Raw genomic sequence first — 26,322 nt, 5'->3', positions numbered from 1 at the left:
CCTCTGTTTTATAGCGTCCCATCTCAGAGCAGAAAGAGCTGACTAATAAATGGAATGAGATGGGAACTGATGAACCAGGTAATGCAGCCATTGACAACCCCTCCTGACATGTGTTCGAGGTTACATCTTGGTGTGCGTGCGTGTTAATGCATTGCAGAATGTTTACACACAGAGGTTTGGCTCACACACAGAAGCCCTGAGCAGTATAACAGCTCAATAACAATGCTATCAGTTTGCAGTGTGTATGATAACATTTACTGCCTTGTGGAGGACACTGGCATAAACAGCCCTGCCTGTGAAACCAGAGCATGTCCAGACCCCTGGACCGCATCCCAATAACTGAAGCTTTCTTTCTTGCGTTCTTGTTTCTGCTTGCGTTCTTTTGCACTTTCTTTCTCACTCTTTTTTTTCTTGGTTCTCTTATTCTTTTTCTGTCTGTCTTACAATTTTGCCATAACTTTGAAACAGAGTGTACTACTGCCAGGCCAGCAGCTTTTGTTCATGATAAAGAAATAACTTTCTCCCAAAATGAACATTTGGTCATCATTTACTCTCTCAGCACACTACCAGTCAAAAGTTTGGAGTAATTAAGATGTTTTAATGCTGTTGAATGAAGTCTATTATGCTCACCAATTTTACTTTTACTGCATTTACTTGATCATTGGTCCCCAATGATTTCTGCATATTAGAATGATTTCTGATGGATCGTGATTTTATTTTAAAATATAATTTATTCCTATGATGGCAAAACTGAATTTTCAGCATTATTACTCCAGTCTTCAGTGTCACATGATCATTCAGAAATCATTCTAATACGCTGATTCGGTGGCTAAGAAACATTTCATATGTTTATTAATGTTGAAAACAGTTGTGCTGCTTAAAATTTTTGTGGAAATTTTAATACACTACCATTCAAAAGTTTGGGGTAATTAAGATTTGTTTTAAGCAAGGACGCAGTAAAAACATTTATAATGTCACACAAGATTTCTATTTCAGATAAATGCTGTTCTTTTGCCCTTTTTATTCATCTAAGTATCCTGAAAAAATGTCTCCTTGCTACCATGATAATTATGACATTAAAACTGATAATAATAAGAACTATTATTAATAAGTGAGCAGCAATAATAATTGATTATAATGGATATTAAAATGTATGATAAGCCTAAGAGACTTCTTTCAAAATTACACAATTTAAAACAATACTTTTATTCCAAAATTAATTATTCCAAAATGTTGTGTTTGTGTATTATCAAAATCATGCAATCAGCACCTCAGAGAAGTTCATCATCCTGAATCTCATCATTTGCATCATGTTTGGCATCAAGTCTTTATTCTCTAAATACCTTTTTAAATATCAAAATGTAAATAATTTGCCAGTATTTATTTGCGTCTCCCTCTCCTTTCTTTTTCTTCCTCTCACTTAAGTATAGATTTAGTTTTTATCCTACCAAGTCATTTCATTGGAGTTTTAAGTATAATGTAAACAAAACAGGTTCTGATTAGCATCCTAGTATGCTGCCAGTGTTATTTGTTAACCATATTCTGTTGCGCTCTTGTTTTCAATTACACTAATTGGTAGGCCATTACATACAAGTTTGGAAGCACTTAGATCTCTGTATTCTTTATTTAATTGCAGACCTAAGCAAATTCAGGCCTGTCTACGCACCCAAAGACTTCCTTGAGGTGGGTCTCGTTTACATAATCTAATCAGTTTATTTTCAAACATCCGGTCCAAATGAGAAAGATTGGGATGGATATGAAGCAGCTGATTGGATTCCCTCAGGAAATGTTCGGTTAGATTACTCTTGAGTGAGAATTGGCTGAGAGGTTGTTTTGATAGCACCACAGAACCACTTGATGAATGGTTTATTTATAGTTGGCATATTAAATTGGGATGAGAAGGGGTTTGTAGAACATTTTATCAAAGATTTTAGCCTTTGTCGTGTCTAGTACTTTTTACTGTAAGTATTCTAATTTGGTTAATATGAAACGTAATACTTGTTGTCTTGTAGGTGCTGATTGGTTTAAGAAATCTGAATAATGATCGCAGTGAAGATCTAACAGTAAGAAGCAACTGGGGTTTAATCCAGGTTTCCCTCAACGTCCGTGACATTCCTCAAATGGTGAGCACCATCTTTTTAATTTACTTCCTTTTATTTTCATGTCAAGACACTAAACATTTGCATTGCAACTGCTGATAATCATCTGAAACCATTTCTATCAACAAATTACAGTAATCAAGAGTTCTAGAGAAATTGAAAAGATTGTGGAAAACTATCTTGGTGCTCACTGTGTGCACGAGATCTCGCGATATTAAAACGTGGCAATATTTTCTGTCTCGCGATATCAGCATATCGGAGTTTCAATTTGTTTCATTGTGAAGTATTGCGTTGTTATCATTTACATGCGTTGAGCGCTTCCCAAAACACCATCTTTGCATATGCTATGAGTTTAGCGTGCTTATAACGTTCATCTTGCAGCGCAACATGCGCCAGATTTTGCCAGATTTGTAACGTAAATCATTTATAAACCTAGGCCAACACAGGAGAATACATCAATATGTTTATAAATATGCTAATTGTTGTTCATCGTGATTTCAAAATAAAAGTTTAAACTCTCGCTGAATTTGTTCTTGTTCATGAAATTACGGTGGGTGTAGCATTTATATCATAAAGATATTTAAAGATTAAGTGGACATTTTAATTAAATCTTGTTTGGCCAAATTAAACAAGGATTTGATGCTGTAAAGTGTAACAACAATCACCAGGCCTTTGGCTCCCTCTGCAGTCAGTTGTTATAATAATGTACATAAGTTGATCGTTTATATAATGTATTATTACATAATGTATTTTAACAGTTTTGTTCAATAAAACCATACGATTACTTGCTTTTGAACCAATTATCATTGCCTTGTTATTATATTCATTATAAGTTATAAGTTATTTTAAAGGCTATTGTTCACTTAGGTCTATTTTTATTACCACAAGAATGATCAGATTACACTATTAATTGTCAAAATAACCAGCCAATTTCTTGATTACCAAAATAATAATTACAGACAGCATTAGATTAGTTAACTTCAAAATGCACCTGCATTATTTTGCATTTTGAGACTTTCAGTCGAATAAAAGACAATTTCTTTCCTGTCATATATTTCATCATTGAAGATTTCTTAAAAATGTTGTATATACATTTACATTTAGTCATTTAGCAGACGCTTTTATCCAAAGCGATTTACAACTGAGGACTAAAGACAAGTCAAGTCATTGTGAAGAGGCAAGAACAACGCAAGAAGTGCTCAAAATACAAAGTTCAGGCATTGCTCAGAGTAGCACAAGCCAGACAAGGGAAGATTTAAAGGAAAATTCTTCTATGTTAAGTGCTCACGAGCGTGGGGCGACTGAGTTTTCAGTTGTCTTTTGAATGTTGTCAGGGATTCTGCATTCCGGACGAGGGTGGGGAGATCATTCCACCGGCATGGAACCGTGAATGAGAATGTTCAGGAGAGTGATTTTGTGCCTCTCTGAGATGGCACCACGAGCCGTCGCTCATTGACCGATCGTAGGCTTCTGGTAGGGATGTAGACTCGTTGGAACGAGTGAAAGTAGGAGGGAGCTGAGCTTGTGGTCGATCTTTAAGCAAGCGTCAATGCCTTGAACTTGATGCGAGCAGCGAGTGGTAGCCAGTGCAGAGAGATGAACAGAGGAGAGTCGTGAGCACTTTTGGGCTCGTTGAAGACAAGACGGGCTGCAGCATTCTGGATCATTTGTAGAGGTTTAGTCGCACGTGATGGAAGTCCAGCCAGAATAGCATTGTAGTTATCAGTCTCAAAAATTGCAGTAATACATCATCTCGTTCTCGTGAACCAAATATCATGCATCGTTTCGTCTCATGAGATAAGTGTATCATCACACCCAGATGTCATGCATTAGAAGTGATTTATGTGAAACAAATTTGGCCAAATTCCTTGGATGAATTATCATAAACTTAACCCACTTTGTACTTTTGTAGGGATCAAATATTTTGATAATTGTGGCCGATTATTTCTCTGTGTTGCAGAGGGAAACGTATCCAGAACTGGGTCTTACTTATGGGCAGCTTGGTATAGATGATCACACTCATGTTCCCCCAGGTATTTATTTACTCATTCCATCCATAACATGATTATGGAATATTACGTGGGCTGAGCTCCACTCCCGCCAGGTCCCAAAGTCCTTTTGCACTGGTCCAAATAGTTGTAGTTGATGTTCCTCTTGTTTTTTCCTACTAACTTGTCACAAGTCAACAGATTCTTCTCCTACTGTGTACACCCTGTGTAATATGTTCTGACCCTCTAAATTCTGTATTTACTATATTGTATTTAAGGCTACCAAAGAGGCTTACTACTCATTTGTAAATATCTGTGTTGTATGGTCTGTTTGCACTGTCAGTTCTTTTCTATATTTCACTATCTCTCTGCTGTTTCAACACAGATTTGTTTGAGAGTGAGCACATTCTCATTGGAAAAAAAGGTAAAAATAAACTATTTTTGCCGTTATCATGACACGAATGCTTGTTTAAAACCACTTTATCACTCTTGTCTTGTGGGGAATATTTGTTTAATATTTGCCATTCCATTTCCCCTCAAATAATAGTCTGATCAGAATTTGAAGCCAGGATAGATGTATCTTCCAGTGCCTGTGAGATCCCATGATGCTATGCAATCAGAAGAATAAAATGGTGTCCTTTAAGTTTTATGAAATTATGATCCCATTTATTGTGAGAAAAAACATTTACACTACCTTAAAAATAAATAAATAAACATATTAATACTTCTATTCAGCGAGAATGCATTAAATTAATCAAAATGGCAGTAAATACATTAATAATGTTACCAAAGATTTCTGTTTGAAAATATTCTGTTCTTTTGAACTTTGTTTATCAATAAAATCCTGAAGAAATGCATCATGTTTCCACAAAAATATTAAGCAGCACAACTGTTTTCAACATTGATGATAATAAGAAACATTTCTTGAGCAGTAAATCAGCATATTAGAATGTTTTCTGAAGGATCAAGTGACACTGAAGACTGGCGTAATCATGCTGAAAATACAGCTTTGCCATCATTTTCAAATAAATAACATTTTCAAAATATATTGAAATAAAAAGCTTTCACTTTAAGTTGTAATAATATTGCACAATATTACTGTTTTACTGTATTTCTGATCAAATTAATGCAGTCTCGGTGAGCATTAGACACTTCAAAATCATAGAAATCTTTATTTAAAAGTAAATAACTGAAATTACTGAATCATTTCTTGGTATCTCTAAAGCTCACTTGAATTTGTTCTGGATCATTAGACCTGATGTTATGAATTTTCTTAAGATGTTCCTTCATAGACAAAACACTGCCTGTTTAGTCATTGACAGACTAAGCAGCAAGGCAGCTGCTTTAGGTTTTGGACGCATCCACAGAGTGTCTCTCTCTGAAAGGCCAAAGTATATGGATTAGCTTTGGATACGACAAGAGCCTCTCAAGATGTGTTTACTAAAACAAATGCGGCTTCTTCTCCTGTTTTTCTGCATTTCTGTAGTGGTGAGTGAGCAAGACAGTGCAGCGGCGCAGCAGTACAGCAGGCAGGGCTGTCCCACGGGTCTCAGGGCCCAGCTATGGACTCTCATCCTAAATACTACTGATGATCCCGAGGTACTGAGTGAATTTCTTTGGCAGCAATTTAGAATGATAAAAGAATTGAAATTGTATTAGAATAGAAAGCAGTTATTTTACATTGTAATAATATTTCACAATATTACAGTATTTACTGTATTTTAATCGAATAAATGCAGCCTTGGTAAACATAAAGGCTCAAAAACAAACAAAAATAAATCTTACAGACCCCAAACATTTGAACGGTGGTGTATAAATATTTCTCTCTCCCTTTTCATACACACAAAATCAGTCACAGGTCCTCAACCATATATAAACCTACCATAAATATTTATGTACATATAAACAAATTAAACTGTGACATTTATGGCAGTTGTTGTGAACATGTGCCAGAACTGACATTCAATGGGTATTTATTTGTACTTATCAGAAGCATTCTTGACTGAAACGTTCTATATGCGGCAAATTACAGTTTCAGAGAAAAGCTAGTAAAATCAATGCACTTTTTTTTTTTTTGAAGGTTAACAGAAGTTAAAAATAAGAGGTGAATATGCTTTCACAGTAAAACTTTTGGGACGAATTCAAGTCAGTTTGACATCAGAATGAAGTATGTTTTGTTGGTGTGGAAGCGATTTTCTCTGGTGTATACTTGTAAACCATATTCGAGTCTGCTTGATTAGGTGGTTTGGCAGCCTCTATTAAGGACGTATATTTTCCTTGTTCCTGGGCACACTTATAACAGCATGATGTCTTTCAAAATGTTTAAAAAAGTCCTAAAATTGATCAAGCAGTTTTAAATGCATCATCCTTCTCAATAATACAATTAGCTTTGAGCTTCTTGTGGGGCAGAAGTGACAGATCAGGTACCCCCTGTGATTTTTCACCCTGGGCATCTAATAGCTGCCATTTTCAGACACGAAGCAATGTCTCTCAGCTGGCTGATTAATCCTTGGGCCTCCATTAAAGCAGTGAAACAGCATCTGGGGAATGTTCTTTCTCTATGTGTTAATGCGAAGACAAACACCCGGCGTGGGGCGACACAATTTAAACAAGTAGAGTAGTTCCTCACTCTTTTGAGCTAGTGCTGTAGATGTGGGCAGGACAGGAGCCGGTGGAATGACAGAGGGGAAGAGGGGAAATCACAAGAGTTTAAATGTTTCAGGTGGAACAATTATGTAACTGCTGATAAAAGCCGCTGTCTGGATGACAGTGACCAGCTGTCATGCCTATCCTCACAGCAAAATGGGAGAAAATTCTCCTGTCCCTTTGGGTTTCAGGTGGGGAATGGGCTTTAATAAAGACTCATGATTAGAGGCTGTCTTAAAGGGATAGTTCACACTAAAATGAAAATTAAGTCATCATTTACCCACCCTGGTGTTGTACTAATGTAGAATGCCCTTCTTTCTTTTATGAACCACAGGGAATTTAAAAATAAATGTCCCACTCGCGCTCATCCATATAATGGCAGTGAATACTGCATCTGCAACCAGCATCAAGCTTTTTTAAAAAGATGCAAAAAAGTGAAGAAAGTACATGGATATTGTATTTCTATTACATGTCGTGTTTTTGTTCATCTTGAACTTCTGTGCTTTTTTGAGCAGGACTGAGTGAACTGCGGCGCTAATAGTGTTTTCTCAAACGCTCATGTAGCTGTGCACAGACCAACGGCCAAGGTCAAGAATTTCGTTAGATAATACATTAAATTATCACCAAACCCTATCATATACCTTGGTATATTGCATGGGATCATTCCTTGATACTTTTGTGTCTTTTTTTTACTGCCATTATATGTTTAATTTGCACCAGTTTATTGTGACATTTAATTTTTGAGCCAGACATTTTCAGCTGGAGGTCTGATTGAAAATTGATCAATCAAAATTGAAAGGTGATTGAAAGCGATCCTATGCTGTTTACAATAGCAATTTAATTAGTAGTTTGATCTGTGCATAGGTGATTCTTTGTCCATTATGTATTGGTTAATCTAATTCAGCTGACTGAGATAAATTCACTTTGTCAGTTCTTTTGTTTTTATTTCATTAAACAGGTCATAACACATTATGAACAGCTGAAGGCCAGAGTCATACATCATGGCCTGCTTGTGGACAACCTGATATATAAGGTACATTTACAATGCAGTTTATTTGATAGAAATGGTTTTGTAAGTTCCATTTATTCTCTTGAAATTTCCTCGAATAGGTTTTGACCAATTGAGTAACAGTTCTGAAAGACTCATTTCTTCCAAGATCAAGTTTTCCATTTATGCTTTAAGGCCAGTACATAGAACTGAGAACTAGAAGCGGTGGTGTCGGCTCACGTCAGCTGCGTCTGGGCAAAAATTGGTTTTGAACATACTGTAAATAGAGATGTATTCAACAGTGTTCGCCATTCAAAAAAGGGAATATGAACTAGTGAACGAGGAATGCGAATATACAAACTGTAAACAAAGCAGTGCACGCTTACCATTTTGAATATGAATCATGCTGATCAGTTTGTCTTCACTTAATTAGTCTACATACTGCCATATCGTTATGAAAATATTCACGTATTGGAATGCTCCAAAACAATGAAGAAGAAATTTATACCCTCTTGTCATCGTCATTTGCTTGAACTTTTGTTTTTCTGAAACAAAACTAGCCTGAGAGATGCTAAATGACTGTCTGACAGCCAAGCGTCGTTTTGGTGTGTCTCGGTCCTAAGTGATAAACAGATATAATGGCAAGGGGATTGTAGTTTTTTGTCTGCAGTGATTACATATTAAAAACTGTCCAATTTTACCGGTTTCTGAATAAAATGCCTTATTTTTCTTCTCAGGACGTGAAGCTCACTGCAAGTAATGACGATTACTACTTTGTGTTTGAGGACTATTTATATCAGGTTGGTGAATACATGTCACTGTCAGTGTAACACACTCACAATGCAAACTTTCAATCACTAATGAGAATTTTTCTCTGTGAATCATAAACAAGCTCTGCTAATCAAAGAAGTTAAACAGTTTCCCCAAGTTCTTTGGGACATGACATTGATAGAGGTCTTTGAACACATATCGCTGTAGACTAAACTATTGTGAGAAAGTTACTCATGCAAACCAATGCTCTTTCACTTCAAATAACTAAATCTGGATAGATACAAATAGGACTGGGTTGTGTAGTCTCACAGATAGACCTATCTGTAATAGACCTCTCTATTCATAGGGAATTGATGAGTCATTTGTTATTATAGGAGCTTTATTAAATTTGCACTGCTTGATATTCACTTTCACCACAAAATCATTCTCAAACTTAAAGGGCACCTATTATGCAAAATTCACTTTTACATGGTGTTTGAACATAAATGTGTGTTGGCAGTGTGTGAGCAAAACCACCCTAGAATTATAAAAATCCACCCAGTGTTTTTTTTACAATCTCCATAAATCATAAGAACTGTCTCAGAACGAGCTGTTCTAAGATTTGTCTCAGTGTGACGTAGAATTGAGCAAGCCCCACCGACGTGGTTTGATTGACACTGTGGTTTTGGCATAGACCCGGCCCTCGGTGATCTGTTCACCATCCTGCATGGTTTCAATGACAGCCGGTGTTCTGACGATTTGTGCTGCCTTGTCGAAAATGTCTCCTAAGAAACATAACTGTTCTGTTGTGGGATGTAATAATGTTCATAGTAGTTTTCACTTACTTCCGACATCAGAGCCACTGAAAACGCAGTGGATTGATTTTATTTAGGAAGGAAAGGCGCCACTTAAACTTCCAAAATACATTTATGTTTGCGCGAATCATTTTCTGACAGACTGTTTTGTGAACGAGGGTCAATTCAAAGCAGGTCTTGCTTCAAAGTTAATCCTCAAGTGTGGATCGTTGCGTACTGTTCGCGATCCAATGTCACCTCCAGTAGAAGTAAGTGTATTTTATGATTTTTGAGCAAATAACGTTAGTCATTTCAGTCGATGTCAGCCAATTCAATAACAAATGTGTCTAAAGTTGTTGTCGTCGTCGTAGGATGTCTGTGTAATAATTTAAACCTTGTTTGTATAGTGTGTAACCACACGTTTATAAATATATTTTTTAAAGATATTGTATTAAAAACTGTGCATGTTTTCTGTAAAGACAAGACATCAAAATTGCTGTTTCATCCGTCTTGTAACCTTCCATACAACAAATAGCGTCAGACAGTTTTATGTCACGTATTATTTTTTGCAACAATTACAAATGTAAATAAATTAATACCTGTTCTATCTCCCTGCAGCATATATTTTCTTGCTCTGTAGCCATCTTCTCACATTTGCCACATAAGCACCTGTACGACAAGGAATGTAAGCAAGACGCAACAGGTCCCTCGCATAAATGTAATTTCGTTTGTACGTAGCAAACATCATCACAGTATATATGTTTGTAGTTTCAAAAAATTGCGCCAACGTTATCACAGTTTGTGTGTGTCTGTGTGTGTGTTGCACATCCATAATTGCAAAGGGGACGCGATTACAACTCTATAAGTACATACATGTATCAAATAACCCTTCCGAGACATCCTGGTCCATTCTCATTTGTGTTTCTTCTGCCGGAGTCTCTTCATCATCTGGGTCTGATTCCGGTTCAAACATGTACGGCTGAATGCCATACAAAACAGCGGGTCTCACTCTCAGCCATTCTGCTTCTACCGACTGTTTATTGCCATAGGTTTGCAAGTTACGCCCTCATCCAAAGGCAGGGTGGGAATATGCAGCTCATTTACATTTAAGGTGGTACACACCAAAACAGCTCTTTTTAAAACAGGCCCCAAAAATGACATTTTCAAATGGTTATAATAAATTAATTGTGGGTATTTTGTGCTGAAACTTCAAAAATACATTCTGGGGACACCCGAGACCAGTATTACATCTTGTAAAAAGGGGCATAATAGGTGCCCTTTAATTTGCGGGTTTATTTTTTCCCATAAAATATGCTGAGATACCCTGCCTTATATATGATGCCATTTTTAGAAATCATTTTATAGTATCTAATGTATATAGAATACAAGTACTAAGTACATGTAGTTAATATCTATTACTTAGGACTTAATTGTATACCGGTAATTGCACTGTAACACAGACATCTTAAAATAAAGTGTAACAAAGCCAGCAATTTAAGAGAGATTTTCAAAGTTGCTGTTCACTTGTTTCATTAGCTGGTATCCTCTGGACAACCATCAATGTGCTTCGTTCCTAATTTTTGCTGAAATAGAAAAGATATGGCCAGTGTTTGGGCTTTACAGGAGTACATTGTGTCTTCACTATGGAGCAGTAATATGAGTTGCAGGTGTGAGGTGATAAAGGAGCCAGGCTGCTTGTAAATATTGGTTTAGTGTGAAATCTGTGGGTTGTTCAAGAATTTCAGACACAGGGTGGTCATATGTTTTTGTTAGAGAGGTGAATTTGAGGAAAATAAGGTGAAAGGGTTCATAATTACTATTCAATCCAATAGTAGCAATTTGGAGTGTATTAGCAAGAGAGAACAGATATTCAAACTCTAAAGGTGCTGTCACGTTAGGGAAATGTAGGCTAACAATAGGTAAATTGTATATTGTCAATAGTGTAGTGATGTATGAAGCACAGTTCACACAGAAGTCACTTACAAACCACGCAGTTATATCAAAAAAAGTTACTGAGAAACCTGCATCTTAGAAAGCCGATACCAGTCTGCTGATTTTTAAAGGTTTGATGTTTTTGAAACAAATTACATTTCCATGAGAAAAGTAATAAAAGAGAAAGCACATGCTTGACCTCAGGAGGCTGAAACCCTAAAGTGGCACTTCAAATGTAATTGAACCAGGAAATTACCAAAGATACAAAGTGTTTTGCAATAGTAATCCTTATCTGTTTGTGTTGCCAATTATTTGTCCACTGTTTTTCTCCACAGGTCTTGCTGTGTTTTTCTCGAGACACTGCGGTCCTTCAGCATTTCAACTACAACAGCGCTACGCCTCCTAAATCTTGCGTCCAAAGTAATGTCTTTGAATGTTTATCTTTGCTGCAAAGTTCTGATTGATATCTTCCTTAGTTTCTATACAGTCTATAAAGTTGTCTCTTTCTCAGGCAAGTCTAGCTCAGAGCAGTGTGCTGTTGTTTACCCCCCAAATGGTGAGAAAACAGCTTCTACAAGTATTTCAATAATAGCATGTCCCAGCATACACCATGTATTGGTTCATTTGTTGAATTCTCTGAAACCGGCACCAGTGCATTTATTAGATGATTTATTAGTTTAGCTGTATTATAAAACGATTTTGTATAACGATAATCAGTATAACAGAATATGACATCTCTGTACCGTAGGTGTCATCCCATTCCATGGCTTCTCGATGTACGGTGAGTATGAAGAATAAAGCACATAGCCTGAAATTGCTAACTTTGTCTTCTAAGCAAACATCTGTATCCTGTGTTGCAGTTGCCCCACTGTGTTTCTTATATAATGAGCCATCTAAGCTGTACAGTGTGTTTAGGGAGATGTATATTCGCTATTTCTTCAGATTACACTCAATCTCCTCACATCCTTCCGTAAGTATCTGTGTGTGATGTAACACAATTGATCGGTTTGCTTAGGATGATGGTTGTCTCTGAGTTCAGCTGTATCTTTATGTGTTTGTTAGGGTATAGTGTCTCTGTGCTTGCAGTTTGAGAGGTTACTGCAGACTCATCTTCCTCAACTGTTCTACCATCTACGAGAGATTGGAGCCCAACCGTGAGTTCACAATGCAGATTACTATACTTATTGATTTGTAAAAAATTTTTTTACAGTGCACCTTGTATATTGTATAACAATATTAATGCTGTTAAAGCGATTAATCGCATCAAACATAAACGTTTTTTAATATACTCATTTAATTGAATTACTATTTTAATGTTTTTGAAAGATGTCTCTTTATGCTCATCAAGCTTGCATTTATTTGATCAAAAATACTGAAAAAATAATAGTAATGTTATAATAGAAATGTCAACATTAAAAATAGTAATGTCTCAAAAAATTTTACCGATAATGTATAGACACACACGTATATATATATTTACAAACCTCTATGTTTGATGTGATTAATCACAAATAATCGATTTGACATTGGTTATTTGTCATTTATTCAATAGTCGTGTTTCTCCTAAGCAGTTAATTTTTTTATATATATATTTTAAATCTAATTTGATTTTGAGTCCACATCCTTAAAAAATACACTATCATTTGATTGATAATAAAATAACATTTAATTCAGCTCTTATATTTAGAGCTAGGAAATGGTTCTAAACCTCCAACCTTAACTATTAAAGTTCTGTGCAAAAATTTCTGCCGGATGATGAGTAAAAACAAAAGAATATGTCATAGATTTATAATGAAAGATAGAATAAAGCCTTATTTAGGGACCACCAGAACTTAAACACCTTATCGACTACATAGCAATGGGCTAAAATCCACACAAAACCCCTGCAGAGCAACATCCGAAAATACTTAGTAACTGTAGCAACAGGATAAACCTCCTAGAACAACAGGCTAAAAACCCCTCTGCAACTGCATAGCAATACATTAAAAACACCTGCAACCTAATAATGTTGAAATCTAGTTCTAATTTATTATCATTAACATGTGTAAATACAAAACATACAAGCTCAAAGCTTATGTTACTCGAGTATCCAGCTGAAATGAAGAACTTTTGTCAAGTCACTTCGGTGAAATGTATTATAACAATGCAGCTCCATCTATTGGCTGAATTATGCGAACACGAGTCACTCCTCAACATCTGTGAAAGAAAATAACTGAATTGTAATAAAAGTGTTTAGATCTACACTGTGTATGATTTGGTATCTCATTATGCGTGTGTGTGTGTGTGTGTGTGCATATTTCTTAGGTTGCGTATTGCCTTTAAGTGGATAGTCCGAGCCTTCTCAGGATACCTGTCCACTGACCAGCTCCTGTTGTTATGGGACCGTATCCTAGGATACGGATCCTTAGAGATAGTGGCAGGTTGGTCGATATATCCTAATTTGTTACCTTTTGCCAGCTATTGTGAGCATGAATAAATAAATAAATAATCCCAGTGCTTAGGGTGTGTTAAACTGTTTTTAATTTACATTCATTTGTTGGTGCACTTTTAAATTAGAAAGGGCCAGTCAGTTACATGGCGTACACACATTTTCCTGGAAGATGACTGTTTGTCTGTCCCTTTTTTTCAGTCCTGGCCGCTGCAGTCTTTGCCTTCCGAGCTGAAAACCTAATGGAAGTGACATCACTGGCATCAGCTGAGGTTATCACTTGCAAGCGAGTTTGTGTGTGCTTTGTGTGTGTTTGTGTATGTCTGTGTGTATGTTTGTGTGTGAGTGTTAAGGACTACAGAAATAGTGTCTTCACCCGCAGCCAACACTAGTAACCCAGTCCAACCAAGGCACATGTTTTAAAATTGCTGGGATAACACTTTTAAAAGTGGACCAAGTACCCCACACCTAGCTTTAAAATGTTTAAACTATGTGATGTCAAATGTGATGGGAACTTTAGCATGACAGTTAATATCAACACTGTGTGTGTGTGTGTGTGTGTGTGTGTGTGTGTGTGTGTGTGTGTGTGTGTGTGTGTGTGTGTGTGTGTGTGTGTGTGTGTGTGTGCATGCCCTGTGTCTTTGTATGCGTAACAGTTTAAATATCATTACTTAAAGGGATATTTTGGGTTCTGTAAAAGTTAAGCTCAATTTACAGCATTTGTGGCGTTATGTTGATTATATATATATATTATATATATATATATATATATATATATATATATATATAATGCAAAAATCTAAGTTACAGTAAGGCACTTACAATTGAAGTTAATGGGGCCAATCTGTAAACATATTAAAGCATCATCTTGCTAACATTTTCTGTGTAAAGTTATTTCAAATTTTATAGATGTTTTGCCATGAAATGCAATAAATCCCAAAACCTTAGAAAAACTGTTAATTGATGATCTAAACCACTTTAAAGTGTGAGTCACATTTACCATTGTTCTTTGAATTTCTCAGGGGAGAAATTCAGTCGTTTCAATAGGAACCCACACAATTGGGAATTTTGCATGAGGGTGAAATATTATGCAGATTTTGCAACAAGTTCAAGTTAGTCACATGAACCAACCAAAAGCTGCTTGATTTGAAAGTGACTTCTGTGTGAGCTGTGCTTCATACATCGCTACACTATTGACAATAGACAATGGAAAAATGTTGCTAATGTGACCATACATTTACAGCTCAAATAAAACTAGGGGTGTACCAATACCCTCATGTAACGATTCGATATATATATATATATATATATATATATATATATATATATATATATATATATATATATATATATATATCGCAATACTCCAAGAAATATGGTAAAAGGTTAACAAGAAATATGGTAAAAGATTAACAAAAAATTTATTGTTGATTTAAATGCTAAATGTGGTATTACATTTGCATTACATTACATTTGTGGTATTACACTAAATGAATAGGCTTGGACTTGGTGCTGGGAAACCAATGCTGGGACAATGGTGACACCAGAATAAAAATATTCATGAATCATGATTCTGAAGCTGAAAATACAGAATTATTTTAGACGAATATGCTTGCACTCTGTCACTGACTAGATATATTAAAAAAAAATGTAGGCCACTTTTTACTGATAACATGATTGGCATGATCAGGACCCACAAATATTCCCCCCCGATGCATTATTATACATTACATTCAACAATATAGTAGTTTATACTACAGGGCTGTTGAATGCTTGATTCTGATTGGTTGAGAATGTCTAAGGTGTGCAAGGTCTTGACCGCATTACATTTCCATATCACTTCGCGTAGTTAACCGTAATAACGGAAAATAGGATACAATTCATAACAAGAAAAAACATGCAGCCCATGCTCTTGATCTGCAATTTTCGATTTCTAACTTCACAATCAATGGAAACATTCAGTTTAATTTTAATAAACAAAGTATATAGCCCTATCTAGTCAATAGAAAATTAAACTGAATAGGCCTATATAAATAAATTGATAGTCCTGCTGCACGGGTTTTCGTAATTATTGCAGATAATAGGCTACAACAAATAAATAATTATTGATAGGCCTATAGCCTACATTTTAATAGGACTTTGTGTTTCATTTACTACTGTCAATATTAGGAAAAAAACATGAACGAACTAATTAAAATGAATTGAATTAATTAATAAATAATAACATTGAAGCACATGCCTCTCTCTCTCTCTCTCTCTCTCTCTCTCTCTCTCTCTCTCTCTCTCGCTCTCTAATAACTGCATTAATAACTGCATAAAGCCGGGGACACACTTATTGTAAGGCCGGTTATGAATGTAATTTGATACTTTGTTATGATTGATCATGCCCAAACGCGTGTTCAGCGCGTTCAGTCTGTGTTTAAAATCTGCTGCAGTCGATGGAAACAGAATGTTTCAGCCAGTCGTTAAGTATGTCCAGCATTAGTCTGCTATCAGTGGCTCAAACCTCCGTTACTAACTCTAAAATGACGTTTTGGAATTAGCCAAGGAGGCGTGGGATTAGATGCGCAATAAATTAGTCCTACATACAAGAGCGTTTTAATGACAAAAACTTTACAAACGTCTTGAAATACACCATTTGAACAATGTTTCAATGTGTGGTAACTGTAGTATAAGCGGAATAATTGACTTCAGGTCGTTGAATTATTAGAAAAATAATGCACACCGAGGTGTAACGGCCACTCCGCTTCGCGTTGTGACCGCATTACCACCTCAGGTGTGCATTAATTTTCTAATAATTCAACGGGCTGTCGTCAATTATTCCTTACTTGACATTATATCTATTTTAAAATGCAAAAGCCTTTTTTTATATATATAACATTACTACGTCCAAATTTAGTTAAAGCATCCATGGCCATTAAGAGGGCTGCGCTGTCGGATGCAGTCGCATGCATCTGCTTGATTGACAGCTGTAGTAAAAGTGCATCTGACCTGCTTTCATTAATTCTGTCTGTAACCCGCAGTGACGCACGGGACCGGGCCCCAAAACGCTGTGAAGATGCTGCTGGACAGTATCTGCTTGCTTATGTACCACCTGACCTCTACTGGAGAAAGTATCATAACACGTTGTATTTTTAGAGTCCAAGCCTGGTCATGAAACATTAGAGACGACGTGTTAACCTGATAGGGGACTCTAAATTTATTTGCTTCCAATTCCATAAGGACCGAAGCTTGAGAACTTGAAGGCCTCCGCCCCAAACGGCTCCTTTGAGACGGATGCACTCTTAGCACCTTCAGAGCTCTTGAGTCACATCGATGCAGGTCACCAGACGCCATTTTGTGAAACGGGATTGGCAGTTATGTGTTCTATGTCCTAAGTGACATCTGAATGCATGCTTCTCTCATGAATGTTTACAGTTGCTGTTTACATGGGCACATTTGCTTCAGATGAATCCGAAAGTAGCGTTTACATGGCCGGTAAATAAAGTCATCCGGTTCATGCACAAGCATTCAAATAAGAATTGCTTTTTTTGACATGCGCACATTTCACGATTATAGAGTTTTCCCGCTGTTTGCGTTTACTAACCATTCTCCTACATTGCTTATTTTCTTTGTTTTAAAGAGGAGACGTGATATTGACCTTTTCCGGGACCTAATTTAGGAAACAAACGAGCACATGAAGATTTGTGCTGTGCTGCTTATATTTGTCTTTTTTCCCGAGCTCAAAACAAGGCGTCTGTGGATGAGTGTCCAAAACAAGGACTGATGGGACGTTGTCCTGCTCCACTTTACAGACTATGGGCCAGATTTACTAACAGCTTGCTCCAGCGCAAACCCTCTTTTGGTGTTAGAAAACTACTGTCAGGATTTACTTAAAGACACCCAGTGAAAACTTAGCGCTGAAAAGGCGTGGACAGGGTTATTTTTGCGGCTGACCTTATTACAATTGCATTTGTTGGAGTTTCCCTTTCAGACAAAATTTATGGAAAAGAGTATTTAAATGGATCATGCAAGGTGATTTACTAAAGATTGCGCTGCTAGTCAATTTACTGGTATTTGCGCCATTATTTAACACCCAAAGAATGCATGTCTTAAACCAGATGCTGATTTGTGCTGCTCTTGGTAGATTGCGTTGGTCATTGTGGAAATGATCCGGCTGTGTCTGTATTCTTGAATTTGCACGTCACCAGTAGATCACGCGCAGAACTTTCCACCATTTGCGCTTTTATGGGATTGCGCCCTCATGCTAATTTGCCCTATTTAGTAAATCTTGGCATACGAGTGGAAGGAGAATTTCAGAATGACATGACAGTCATTTATGACACTTCATTCAACAACAACAGTTCATTCTGTGCATATACGTATTTGCACATGTGCAGTACTTTCCAGTTTCAGTTTTCAATCCAATCAAGTGTTTACATGTTTTCTCAATCGGATTAGAAAAAGGTTTAAACTAGCGCTGTCAAAATGTTTTTTATATATATATATACACACACTTACAAACTTTTATGTTAGATGTGATTTATCGAGATTCATTGATTTGACGGCACTAGTTGAAACCACCCCTTCTTATTAAATTTAATCGAATTTGGCAAATTCTTTCCAATTGACTGTGCTACTAGTCTGATTACAGTAGAATTATTCGGGTCCATTTAAACGCAGATAATGACAGGCCCGAAACTAGCATACATCTACAGTAGCACTTATTACAGTGCATAGCCAGAAAGAGTCTTCGTTTTTCCATTTTCAATCATTTTTCTTCTTGCAGGCTGTTCTTGCTGACCTCTCAACCCTGAAGGTGATGCCCTTGCTGCAGATCTTCCTCTTCGCCACTTCTGTCTGAGGAGCGATTTGTGTGATTTTCCAGTCCGTTTGGATTTCATGTTGACTCTAAATGGATATTCCACCCAAAAATGAAAATTTTGTCTGTTTTTACTCACCTTCATGTCTTTCCAAACCTGTATGACTTACTGCCTTCTGCTGAACTCAAAATAAGATTTTTAGCACAATGTTGGCAACCAAACTATTTTAGTTCAAGTCATACAGGTCTGAAATGACATGAGGGTGATGCCAAAATAATAATTTATTTTTTTGGGTGAAGTGCTCCTTTAAGTAGCAATATGGCTATAAAGCCACTCTCCTTTTCTCTAGACATAACCAATTCCTCTAACTTATCACCCCACCCTTCTAACTGTCTTACTCCATTCTGGTAACTGCCTCTCACAATCCATTGAATTCCTCAAGGATAAATTAAAGATCTGTCCTACTTTTATCCTTTTCCCACAGAAATGCTTACAATACATAGTTTGAACTGTAATAGTGACACAAGGAAAAAACAAGTAAGTTTAATATATTCTTATTTAGGAATGGTTTAAATATGTTGATGCCATAGTATCACTGCAAACCTAAGAGAATACTGTATGCAAAATTATTAAAATAATTTTTGGTAATCTACGCTGTGCTTCATACAACATAGCTAAATATCATGAATGAAAAATTCAATATAGTCTTCCATGATAATGAGGTTAGTTTTGTAGGATATAGTTATGGTGTATGTTTTAAAGATTAGGCCTTGTGAGGATCTTTGGCATAGTGGAAGTCTTGAAATTATAATATATGCCATCTACTCTGGTTAAGATACTCTGGTTAGGGCTTTGGCTTAGTCCCAGTGAATTTGGATGAGAACATTTATCAAACTATAAACGTAAGTGTAATTTCCATGGATGACACACTGCTTGAGATGCGTATTTTGCCATTCATATTTGCATAATGGTTGTTTTGTGTGACTATTAATAAACCCAGAACTCCTTGAACTCCCTGACATGACCAAAAATGTTATTGATTCATTTGAAAGGAAACGCAGGTAATTTTGAAGTCACACACCAAATGAATTGTTCTTTTGTGCTTTGATCATCTGTTTGTATTGAAAACGGGGGACACTTTACACATATCTGCATGTGCACTAATGTAACATACATTTAGCTTTTTTATATATAAACTGAAACACGTTTATGTTTAGTTATGTTTTGATTGCTAAAAGATATTCATATTGGTTTCTTTACAATGTAAAATTTCTTGACAGTAGTAGATATTATTTATTTTGAAGCATTTTTTGGATGCAGATTCACAAGTTAAAAATTGCCTGAAATACATTTCAAAATGTTAATTCCTTATTCAATAAAAGCTGTAGATTCTACACAATAATTTTATGTTGATATTGGTTTTTTTACATTTCCCTACATTTCATATGCATGAATCGATTTTGTTTCAGCTTCAGTAAATATTTATTTCAGTAATTCTATGTAACAGAATTTTGAGTTACTCTATGTAAATGGGATTTTGAAATTGTACAAAAATGTACAATTTAAATTTGTTTTCAGATGAATAAATGCATTTTAAGCTAAATTAATACATTTTAATATTTGTTGTGATATATTTAACTTGACTAAAGAGCCTGTGCTTAAAGGGATAGTTCACCCAAAAATGAAAATTAGCCCATGCTTTACTCACCCTCAAGCCATCCAAGGCAAGGCAGGTTTATTTATATAGCACATTTATATGGCAATTCAAAGTGCTTTAAATAGAAAGGAATAAAAAAATAATCACAAATAAAAGCAAGGAAAATTAAAACAGTTATTAAAAATGCTTTGCATAGAAAGGAATTAAAATATCACACTATGGCAATTCAAAGTGCTTTGCGTAGAAAATAAGCACAAAATAAAGGCAAGGGAAATTAAAAGAGTTATAAAAGGAATTAAAAGAGATAAATGATACAGTTATAAAATTAATTAGAGTAAAATTAAAGTAGTAAAAAGATGATACATAGAATAAACTTCTCATCTGGCAAAACAACGGTGTGTCTTATTTTGCATATAGTTTTACTCTTACACTGTATCTGTGGTGTTTATTCGGCGTGCCTAAGAATTCCATTGGACGTCTCCGATGAACCTGACTTTTTCTAAAATCGGACAGGAGGAGTTCTAGGACTGACCTCGGGTCCACTGCCCCATCAGTCCGCACCCCCCAAAAAAACATTTGTTCGGAAGCTCTAGGAATGGAGTCGATCCAGTCCGCACCCCACAGAACCTCGAGTTTGATTGACACATCAAACTCACTACTCCACCACAGACCCAGAGGTCATCAGCATGGTTTCATCTTTCTATTTCCCCAAGTAAGTGGTTTATGTTTCTCTCTTACCCAATTTTCAGTGCCATTTGAGTTCAGTTTAGAATCAAAAGGAAGAATACAGTGCAGTCAGTCGGACGTACAGTGGATACAGTTATAAAAAGAATCCAAGGTGTATTTGATATTCTTCTTTCAGACGAATGCAATCGGAGTTATATTAAAAAATGTCCTGGCTTTTCCAAGTTTTATAATGGAAGTAAAAGGCCGTTTCTGTTCAACACTTCGCTTCACTTCGTATTGAAAATACAATACCAAAAAAAGTTACTTCAAAAGAATTTAAATCAGATTTTTGTAAATATACACTTTTTTTATATATATATATACAATTCTTTAATAGCTATAACAAACATAACATAAGATATATAGATAGAATGAGAAGACTTGTCTTTGAAGAATCTGAAAGAATCTTAAAAAGCATGGAAAACAACAAAATCTGAAAATATACTAAGATAGAAGAAATAAAAAATGGTACTACTTGATTCCATATATTTTGTTTCCATCAAAATATTGAAGTTGTAATCAGTGGTTTTGACAAGTAACAAAAAATGCATCCTTATGACAGAAGAAAAAGCATATAAAAAGTACTGGATTTTTGCCCATAATATGCTATTTTAAAGGTTCCTCGTTTTGTTTTGGAGGTCTCCCAGTATTCATGAATCCAAGGTCAAAAAACACTTTAAATTTTCTCATAATATACATTGCACATCACCACATTTCTCACAGAGTCTTAAAATGTTTTGTTCGAATTCAGTCTCTCTAAACCACTCCTTTCCACGAGCCTCATCTGCTCTGATTGGTCAGCTGACCTGTCAGTTGTGATTGGTCCACAGCGATCGTCGGAAATGAAACACCCATTACCATATCTGAATTTCAGCTCCGGAGGCTTCCTCAGCTTTTGTATACACAGTTGTTTTATAGTGTCGGTTCAGTTTGAGCCCGAGTCCTTCGGAAGTGAATGCAAAGTGGATTCGCAGCACAGAAAACAGCATCTTCTCGACAACACTTGTCGAACACACAAACCAAATTCTTCTAGACCTCAACTACAACTACAGTGTTTAAGAGCAGGTCAAAGTAGACGTTGTTTGCAAGCTGCTAAAACATAGGCTGGCATTATGCAAATTTGCTACAAACCTACATGGTTTGAGCAAGAAGTGAGACTGGAATTACTGACGACTTGTTTCGGCAGGTCAGAATCTATCCTTTTTTTTTAGGAAACATCTTTATTTATCGTGCACTTTGATCTTTAAAACTTTGCAGACCTTTTACATTCACATATAGCTATACACACTGCATGAGAGCAAGGTAACATTTGAAAAAGCATAATATGGGCCCTTTACTTTAGAAAAAAGTTGACATCAGCAATACAATGGTAAAATCATGTGTTTGTTTGGTGAAAGCTGTACAGTAACCTCAGCTCTATGAACGTCAGCATCATGCATGACTCTACAAGCTGACCCCAGCTTAGCAAACTCCAGCGACTCTATGACATCTGCTCCATCTATCCGCCTGCCCCTCTCATTCCCTCTGCGCCTCATATCAGATTATGCCACTCGTCCATTTTCTGCCCTGCTTTTCGCTCCTCATTGCCTCACGCTGGTCTCGGTACATCTGCCACCTGTTTACACAGCTTCCCACGCCCTGTCCCATTATTACTGGACTTTCAGTGCACCCCTAGCGGTCCCTCAGTGAGCGCACCACAGCATTGCGTCTCGCTGAAACATTTCTTGTAGACAAGCACTATCACATTTCCACTGCGGGCACCTTTATATATTTAGACCCATGTAATAACTGCCCTCCTATCCCGCTAATACAGTTGAAACCTTTATGCAAAAGGAGCTCTTGTTGAGAGAATTAATTATATATGTGTTTATTTGAAGAGTTCAGTTGCAAAAGCCTCTTAGTGCCATCTGAAATTTTCTTCTAGAATGATCATTTGTATCAAGCTCGTATATTTAAGTTTGGTAATTTCACTTAAATGACAATTAATAGGTCATTTTAATTGCCATTTAAGTGAAATTACTGAGCTTAAATATACGAGCTTGATAAAAATGATCATTCTAGAAGAAAATTTCAGATGGCACTTAGAGGCTCTTCATTTGCAGTTCAACATGGCATCAATAAAAAGACAAATTCATTCTTTATATCAAATGAAGACTTTAATATATTAGTACAATGATAAAATATGTGAAAGCATTTGACTTTGTTTTGCAAGCACATTGTGTGATATTTACCATACAGCTACACTCATTCATGTTTTGTTAGTGTTTAGTTAAGTCTTGGCCCAGTGGTATCAGTGGTTTTAAACTTTATACTGACAATGCGTGGATGCATGAAGTTTAACTAATTGCTTCCTTTACAATAAATCTATTTGTTTGTCTTTTGTTTTGTTCCTCTTTCTTTGACTTTTACAACATGCATTCATATGAAAGACATTCTCGGATTCATTCCTACAAATTTTTGTGCATTGTTGATTAGGTTCATGCTGCTAATTGGCTGAGTTGTCATGATTTGTTTCATCCTTCCAGCAGATACTGTTTATCGAGCCCAATCTCATGAAAGTGCGTATCTATACAACGAATGTTATTTCTCGTGCCATTTATATGGCAAAAATATTTTTTGCGTGCATATGATACACAGTTTTCGCGTGCATATGATACGCACTTTATGGCGTGTAATACGCACGCACTCCCCACCCCTAACCAAGGGGTTTTCAGTGCGTACCATATGCGCGCAAGAAACATTTTTGGCGTATAAATGTCACGAGAAATAACATTCGTGGTATAGATACGCACTTTCATGAGATTGTGTTGGTTTGTCTTGATATTTTACTTTTTACAATTGATTCGGTTTAGGCTATGTCCACACTAATACGTTTTAGTTTGGAATCGCATCTTTTTCTTTCCATTTTGGCCTTCCTTCCGCTGTTTTTAGCAACGAAAACGAAGCTTTTTGAAAACGCTCTCCAAAGTGGGTACTTTTGAAAACGCTGTTTTCGCGTTGTGTGGACTGAAAACGGGGGTATGTAAAAACAGTTATGTAAGTTTAGTCATATTGAACCCATAGATATTCATGTTTACTATTGTGTTAGTATTGTGTCTGTTATGTGCTAATCACTTTCACACAGTTGCTAAAATATGTTACTTTGCACACTCTTCATTTCACAGTCCTACAAAGATGACAGAAAATGTACTCGCACTTGTTGTCCTGCGGCAAAACATGAGAGCCGTTGTGTTTTCTTTTAGACCAAACATATAATGGTGCCCGAGTGCGACTTGGACGCATCAGTTAATGGTGAGATATTTTGCCAAATAAAATGATCCTGCCAGAAGAATTGCGTGATAACTTGATTATCTATTGTTCTGTCTGCATCATCTCAATGAGCTTTTATGAGGGTTTACGCATGTGCTGTAAGATGAATTTAGTATTTTCCGACGTTTCAGTGTGGATGAGAAAGTTTTGGAAAACGTTAGTGTGGTCAGAGAGTGTTTTGAAACGAATAGAAAACCTATCTGGATTAATGTAGACGTACAGTATAGTTTTAGATTGATGGATGGCATGTAACTCATCTTCTCTCCACTCCGAAAAGCAAACACACCAAGTTACAATCTGGCATAGGCATTCGACTATTTTCCAAAATAATAATCTTTTGTCTGGCAAGGCCCGTTTTCATTGTCCGCAAAAAAATTAAATACTTTGGGACAGATCTTTGATGATATGGGTCTAAAATCATTTCAGACCATTAAAGCTCAATATAATTTACAAGGTACATCTTTTTATATGTATTTGCAAATAAGATCGGCCCTTCGGGCATATGGGGTGCCTTAGGACCCTCCGGTATCTTCTTGAGCATTCACACAAACCCTTATTACAACTGTTTGTGCCAAGGATCTTAAAGCTCCAGTAGGTAGCTTTTGTAAACAAATATTTGTTAAAACTCTCATTATGTCCTGAAAGTAGAATATGAGACAGATAATCTGTGAAAAAAATCAAGCTCCTCTGGCTCCTCCCTGTGGTCCTATTGCCATTTGCAGAAATACACCGCTCCCGGTCAGAAACAACCAATCAGAGCCAGGAGGAATGTCTTAGCAGTGTCAATCACGCTCGTGTACGCGCTGATCACCCCTCTCTTGCACAGCGCGAGCGCGTACCATCGTTCGTGACTCTGCTGTTCGAACTCGTTCATCCAAATGAACGAATCTTTTTTCGAGTCATTTCGTTCATTCAACGAACGAAATGACTCGAAAAAAGTTTCTTTCATTTTGAACGAGTCTTTTTCAGAGTCATTTCGTTCATTCAACGAACGAAAAGACTCGAAATAAGATTCGTTCATTTGGATGAGTTCGAACAGGATAACGAACGTGCATCACAGAACAGAGCAAGGCGAGTATTTGTGCTTATAAAACTTAAAGTTTTTTATTTATTTTTGAAATGACCGATCGTTTCGCTAGATAAGACCCTTATTCATCGTCTGGTATCGTTTAAAGCCCTTTGAAGCTGCACTGAATCTCTTATTCGGTCCTTGAAACGTTTGTGTCCTATTGAAGTCCATTATATGGAGAAAAAGCCTGGAATGTTTTCATCAAAAACCTTAATTTCTTTTCGACTGAAGAAAGAAAGACATGGACATCTTGGATGACATGGGGGTGAGTAAATTATCAGCAAAAGTTTTTTTTAAAAGTGAACAAATCCTTTAACGTTATCTTAGTAGCTATTTATAACTTATAGAAAGAGTGCAACCTTATAAAGTTACATGTATTGCAAAATACATAATGATTTGAGGACCAAGTTTGTAGTCAAAGTATGGGCAGGCCATGCAATGCTTTTCAATGTAAAGCATATTGTTGATGTTTCGTCCCTATTAGTGAATGTTCCATAACTGTTTATAATCAGCCGTCACCGGTGGTACTGTTTACTAGCCTGCGCGTTCACGGCAGGCTCCGCTGTGGGGGAGGAGCTGTGGAGGGAGGGCTGTAGCGTAGCAGAGAGCAAGGGGGTTGGACCTGTAAGTTGTGCTTCTTCAAATTTTCAGGCTAAGTCAACATTTTCTCAAAACTCCCTACTGCAGCTTTAATGAATATGTGCATGTTTTATTTTCAGATCAGGTATGGAGGATGTTTAAGCTGCCTTCAAAGAACCCCAATCATCAAATGATACACTGGAAATTACTACATACAGTAGGGTTTAGTTGACTCATATGAAACGTTTCTATATGAATCTATCCTCCTCTCCCAAGTGTAATCTTTGTTCTCAAGGATCTCTAGAGACGTACTTGCACTTCTTAGGGGACTGTCCCTCTCTCTAACCTTTTTGGACCCAGCTCTCACAGGACTTATCATATCTGTTGGACACTGATATTTGTATGACCCCACACCATTTATTTTTTACGATTTTAGGGACCTTACTTTATCCATTCAACAAAGATATTTACTGTTAGCCGCTCTCACAGTGGCAAAAATGGACAGTGTCTGCTGGACATTATATCGATGGAACTCTCAACTTCTCGTATGCATAG

General features: G+C 36.5%; 1 protein-coding gene across 2 annotated transcripts in view; it reads left to right on the top strand.

Annotated features, from left to right (window-relative positions):
- Positions 1-19,829, top strand: part of tbc1d19 (TBC1 domain family, member 19) — a 39,077-nt gene extending 19,248 nt beyond the window's left edge. Inside the window, exons 6-21 of one of the 2 annotated variants that reach the window (XM_077229533.1) lie at positions 15-78; positions 1,637-1,683; positions 2,013-2,123; positions 4,060-4,132; positions 4,473-4,511; positions 5,574-5,686; positions 7,692-7,766; positions 8,459-8,521; positions 11,533-11,617; positions 11,709-11,753; positions 11,946-11,978; positions 12,058-12,167; positions 12,260-12,351; positions 13,502-13,617; positions 13,827-13,897; positions 18,394-19,829. In XM_077229533.1, coding sequence (XP_077085648.1) covers positions 15-78; positions 1,637-1,683; positions 2,013-2,123; positions 4,060-4,132; positions 4,473-4,511; positions 5,574-5,686; positions 7,692-7,766; positions 8,459-8,521; positions 11,533-11,617; positions 11,709-11,753; positions 11,946-11,978; positions 12,058-12,167; positions 12,260-12,351; positions 13,502-13,617; positions 13,827-13,897; positions 18,394-18,468 — 1,212 coding nt within the window. In that variant the 3' untranslated portion in view covers positions 18,469-19,829. Of the gene's footprint in view, positions 1-14; positions 79-1,636; positions 1,684-2,012; positions 2,124-4,059; positions 4,133-4,472; positions 4,512-5,573; positions 5,687-7,691; positions 7,767-8,458; positions 8,522-11,532; positions 11,618-11,693; positions 11,754-11,945; positions 11,979-12,057; positions 12,168-12,259; positions 12,352-13,501; positions 13,618-13,826; positions 13,898-18,393 lie in introns of both variants that reach the window. The other variant, XM_077229532.1, reaches the window with a different exon arrangement.
- The last annotated feature ends 6,493 nt before the right edge of the window (positions 19,830-26,322 follow it).

This window comes from Siphateles boraxobius, unplaced genomic scaffold, assembly GCF_051911475.1.
Source record: "Siphateles boraxobius isolate OS27281-9 unplaced genomic scaffold, OSU_SipBor_1 130, whole genome shotgun sequence".
NCBI classification, from domain to species: domain Eukaryota; kingdom Metazoa; phylum Chordata; class Actinopteri; order Cypriniformes; family Leuciscidae; genus Siphateles; species Siphateles boraxobius.
The sequence above is the reverse complement of the archived record's forward strand: the minus strand, read 5'-3'. Positions and strand labels throughout refer to the sequence as shown.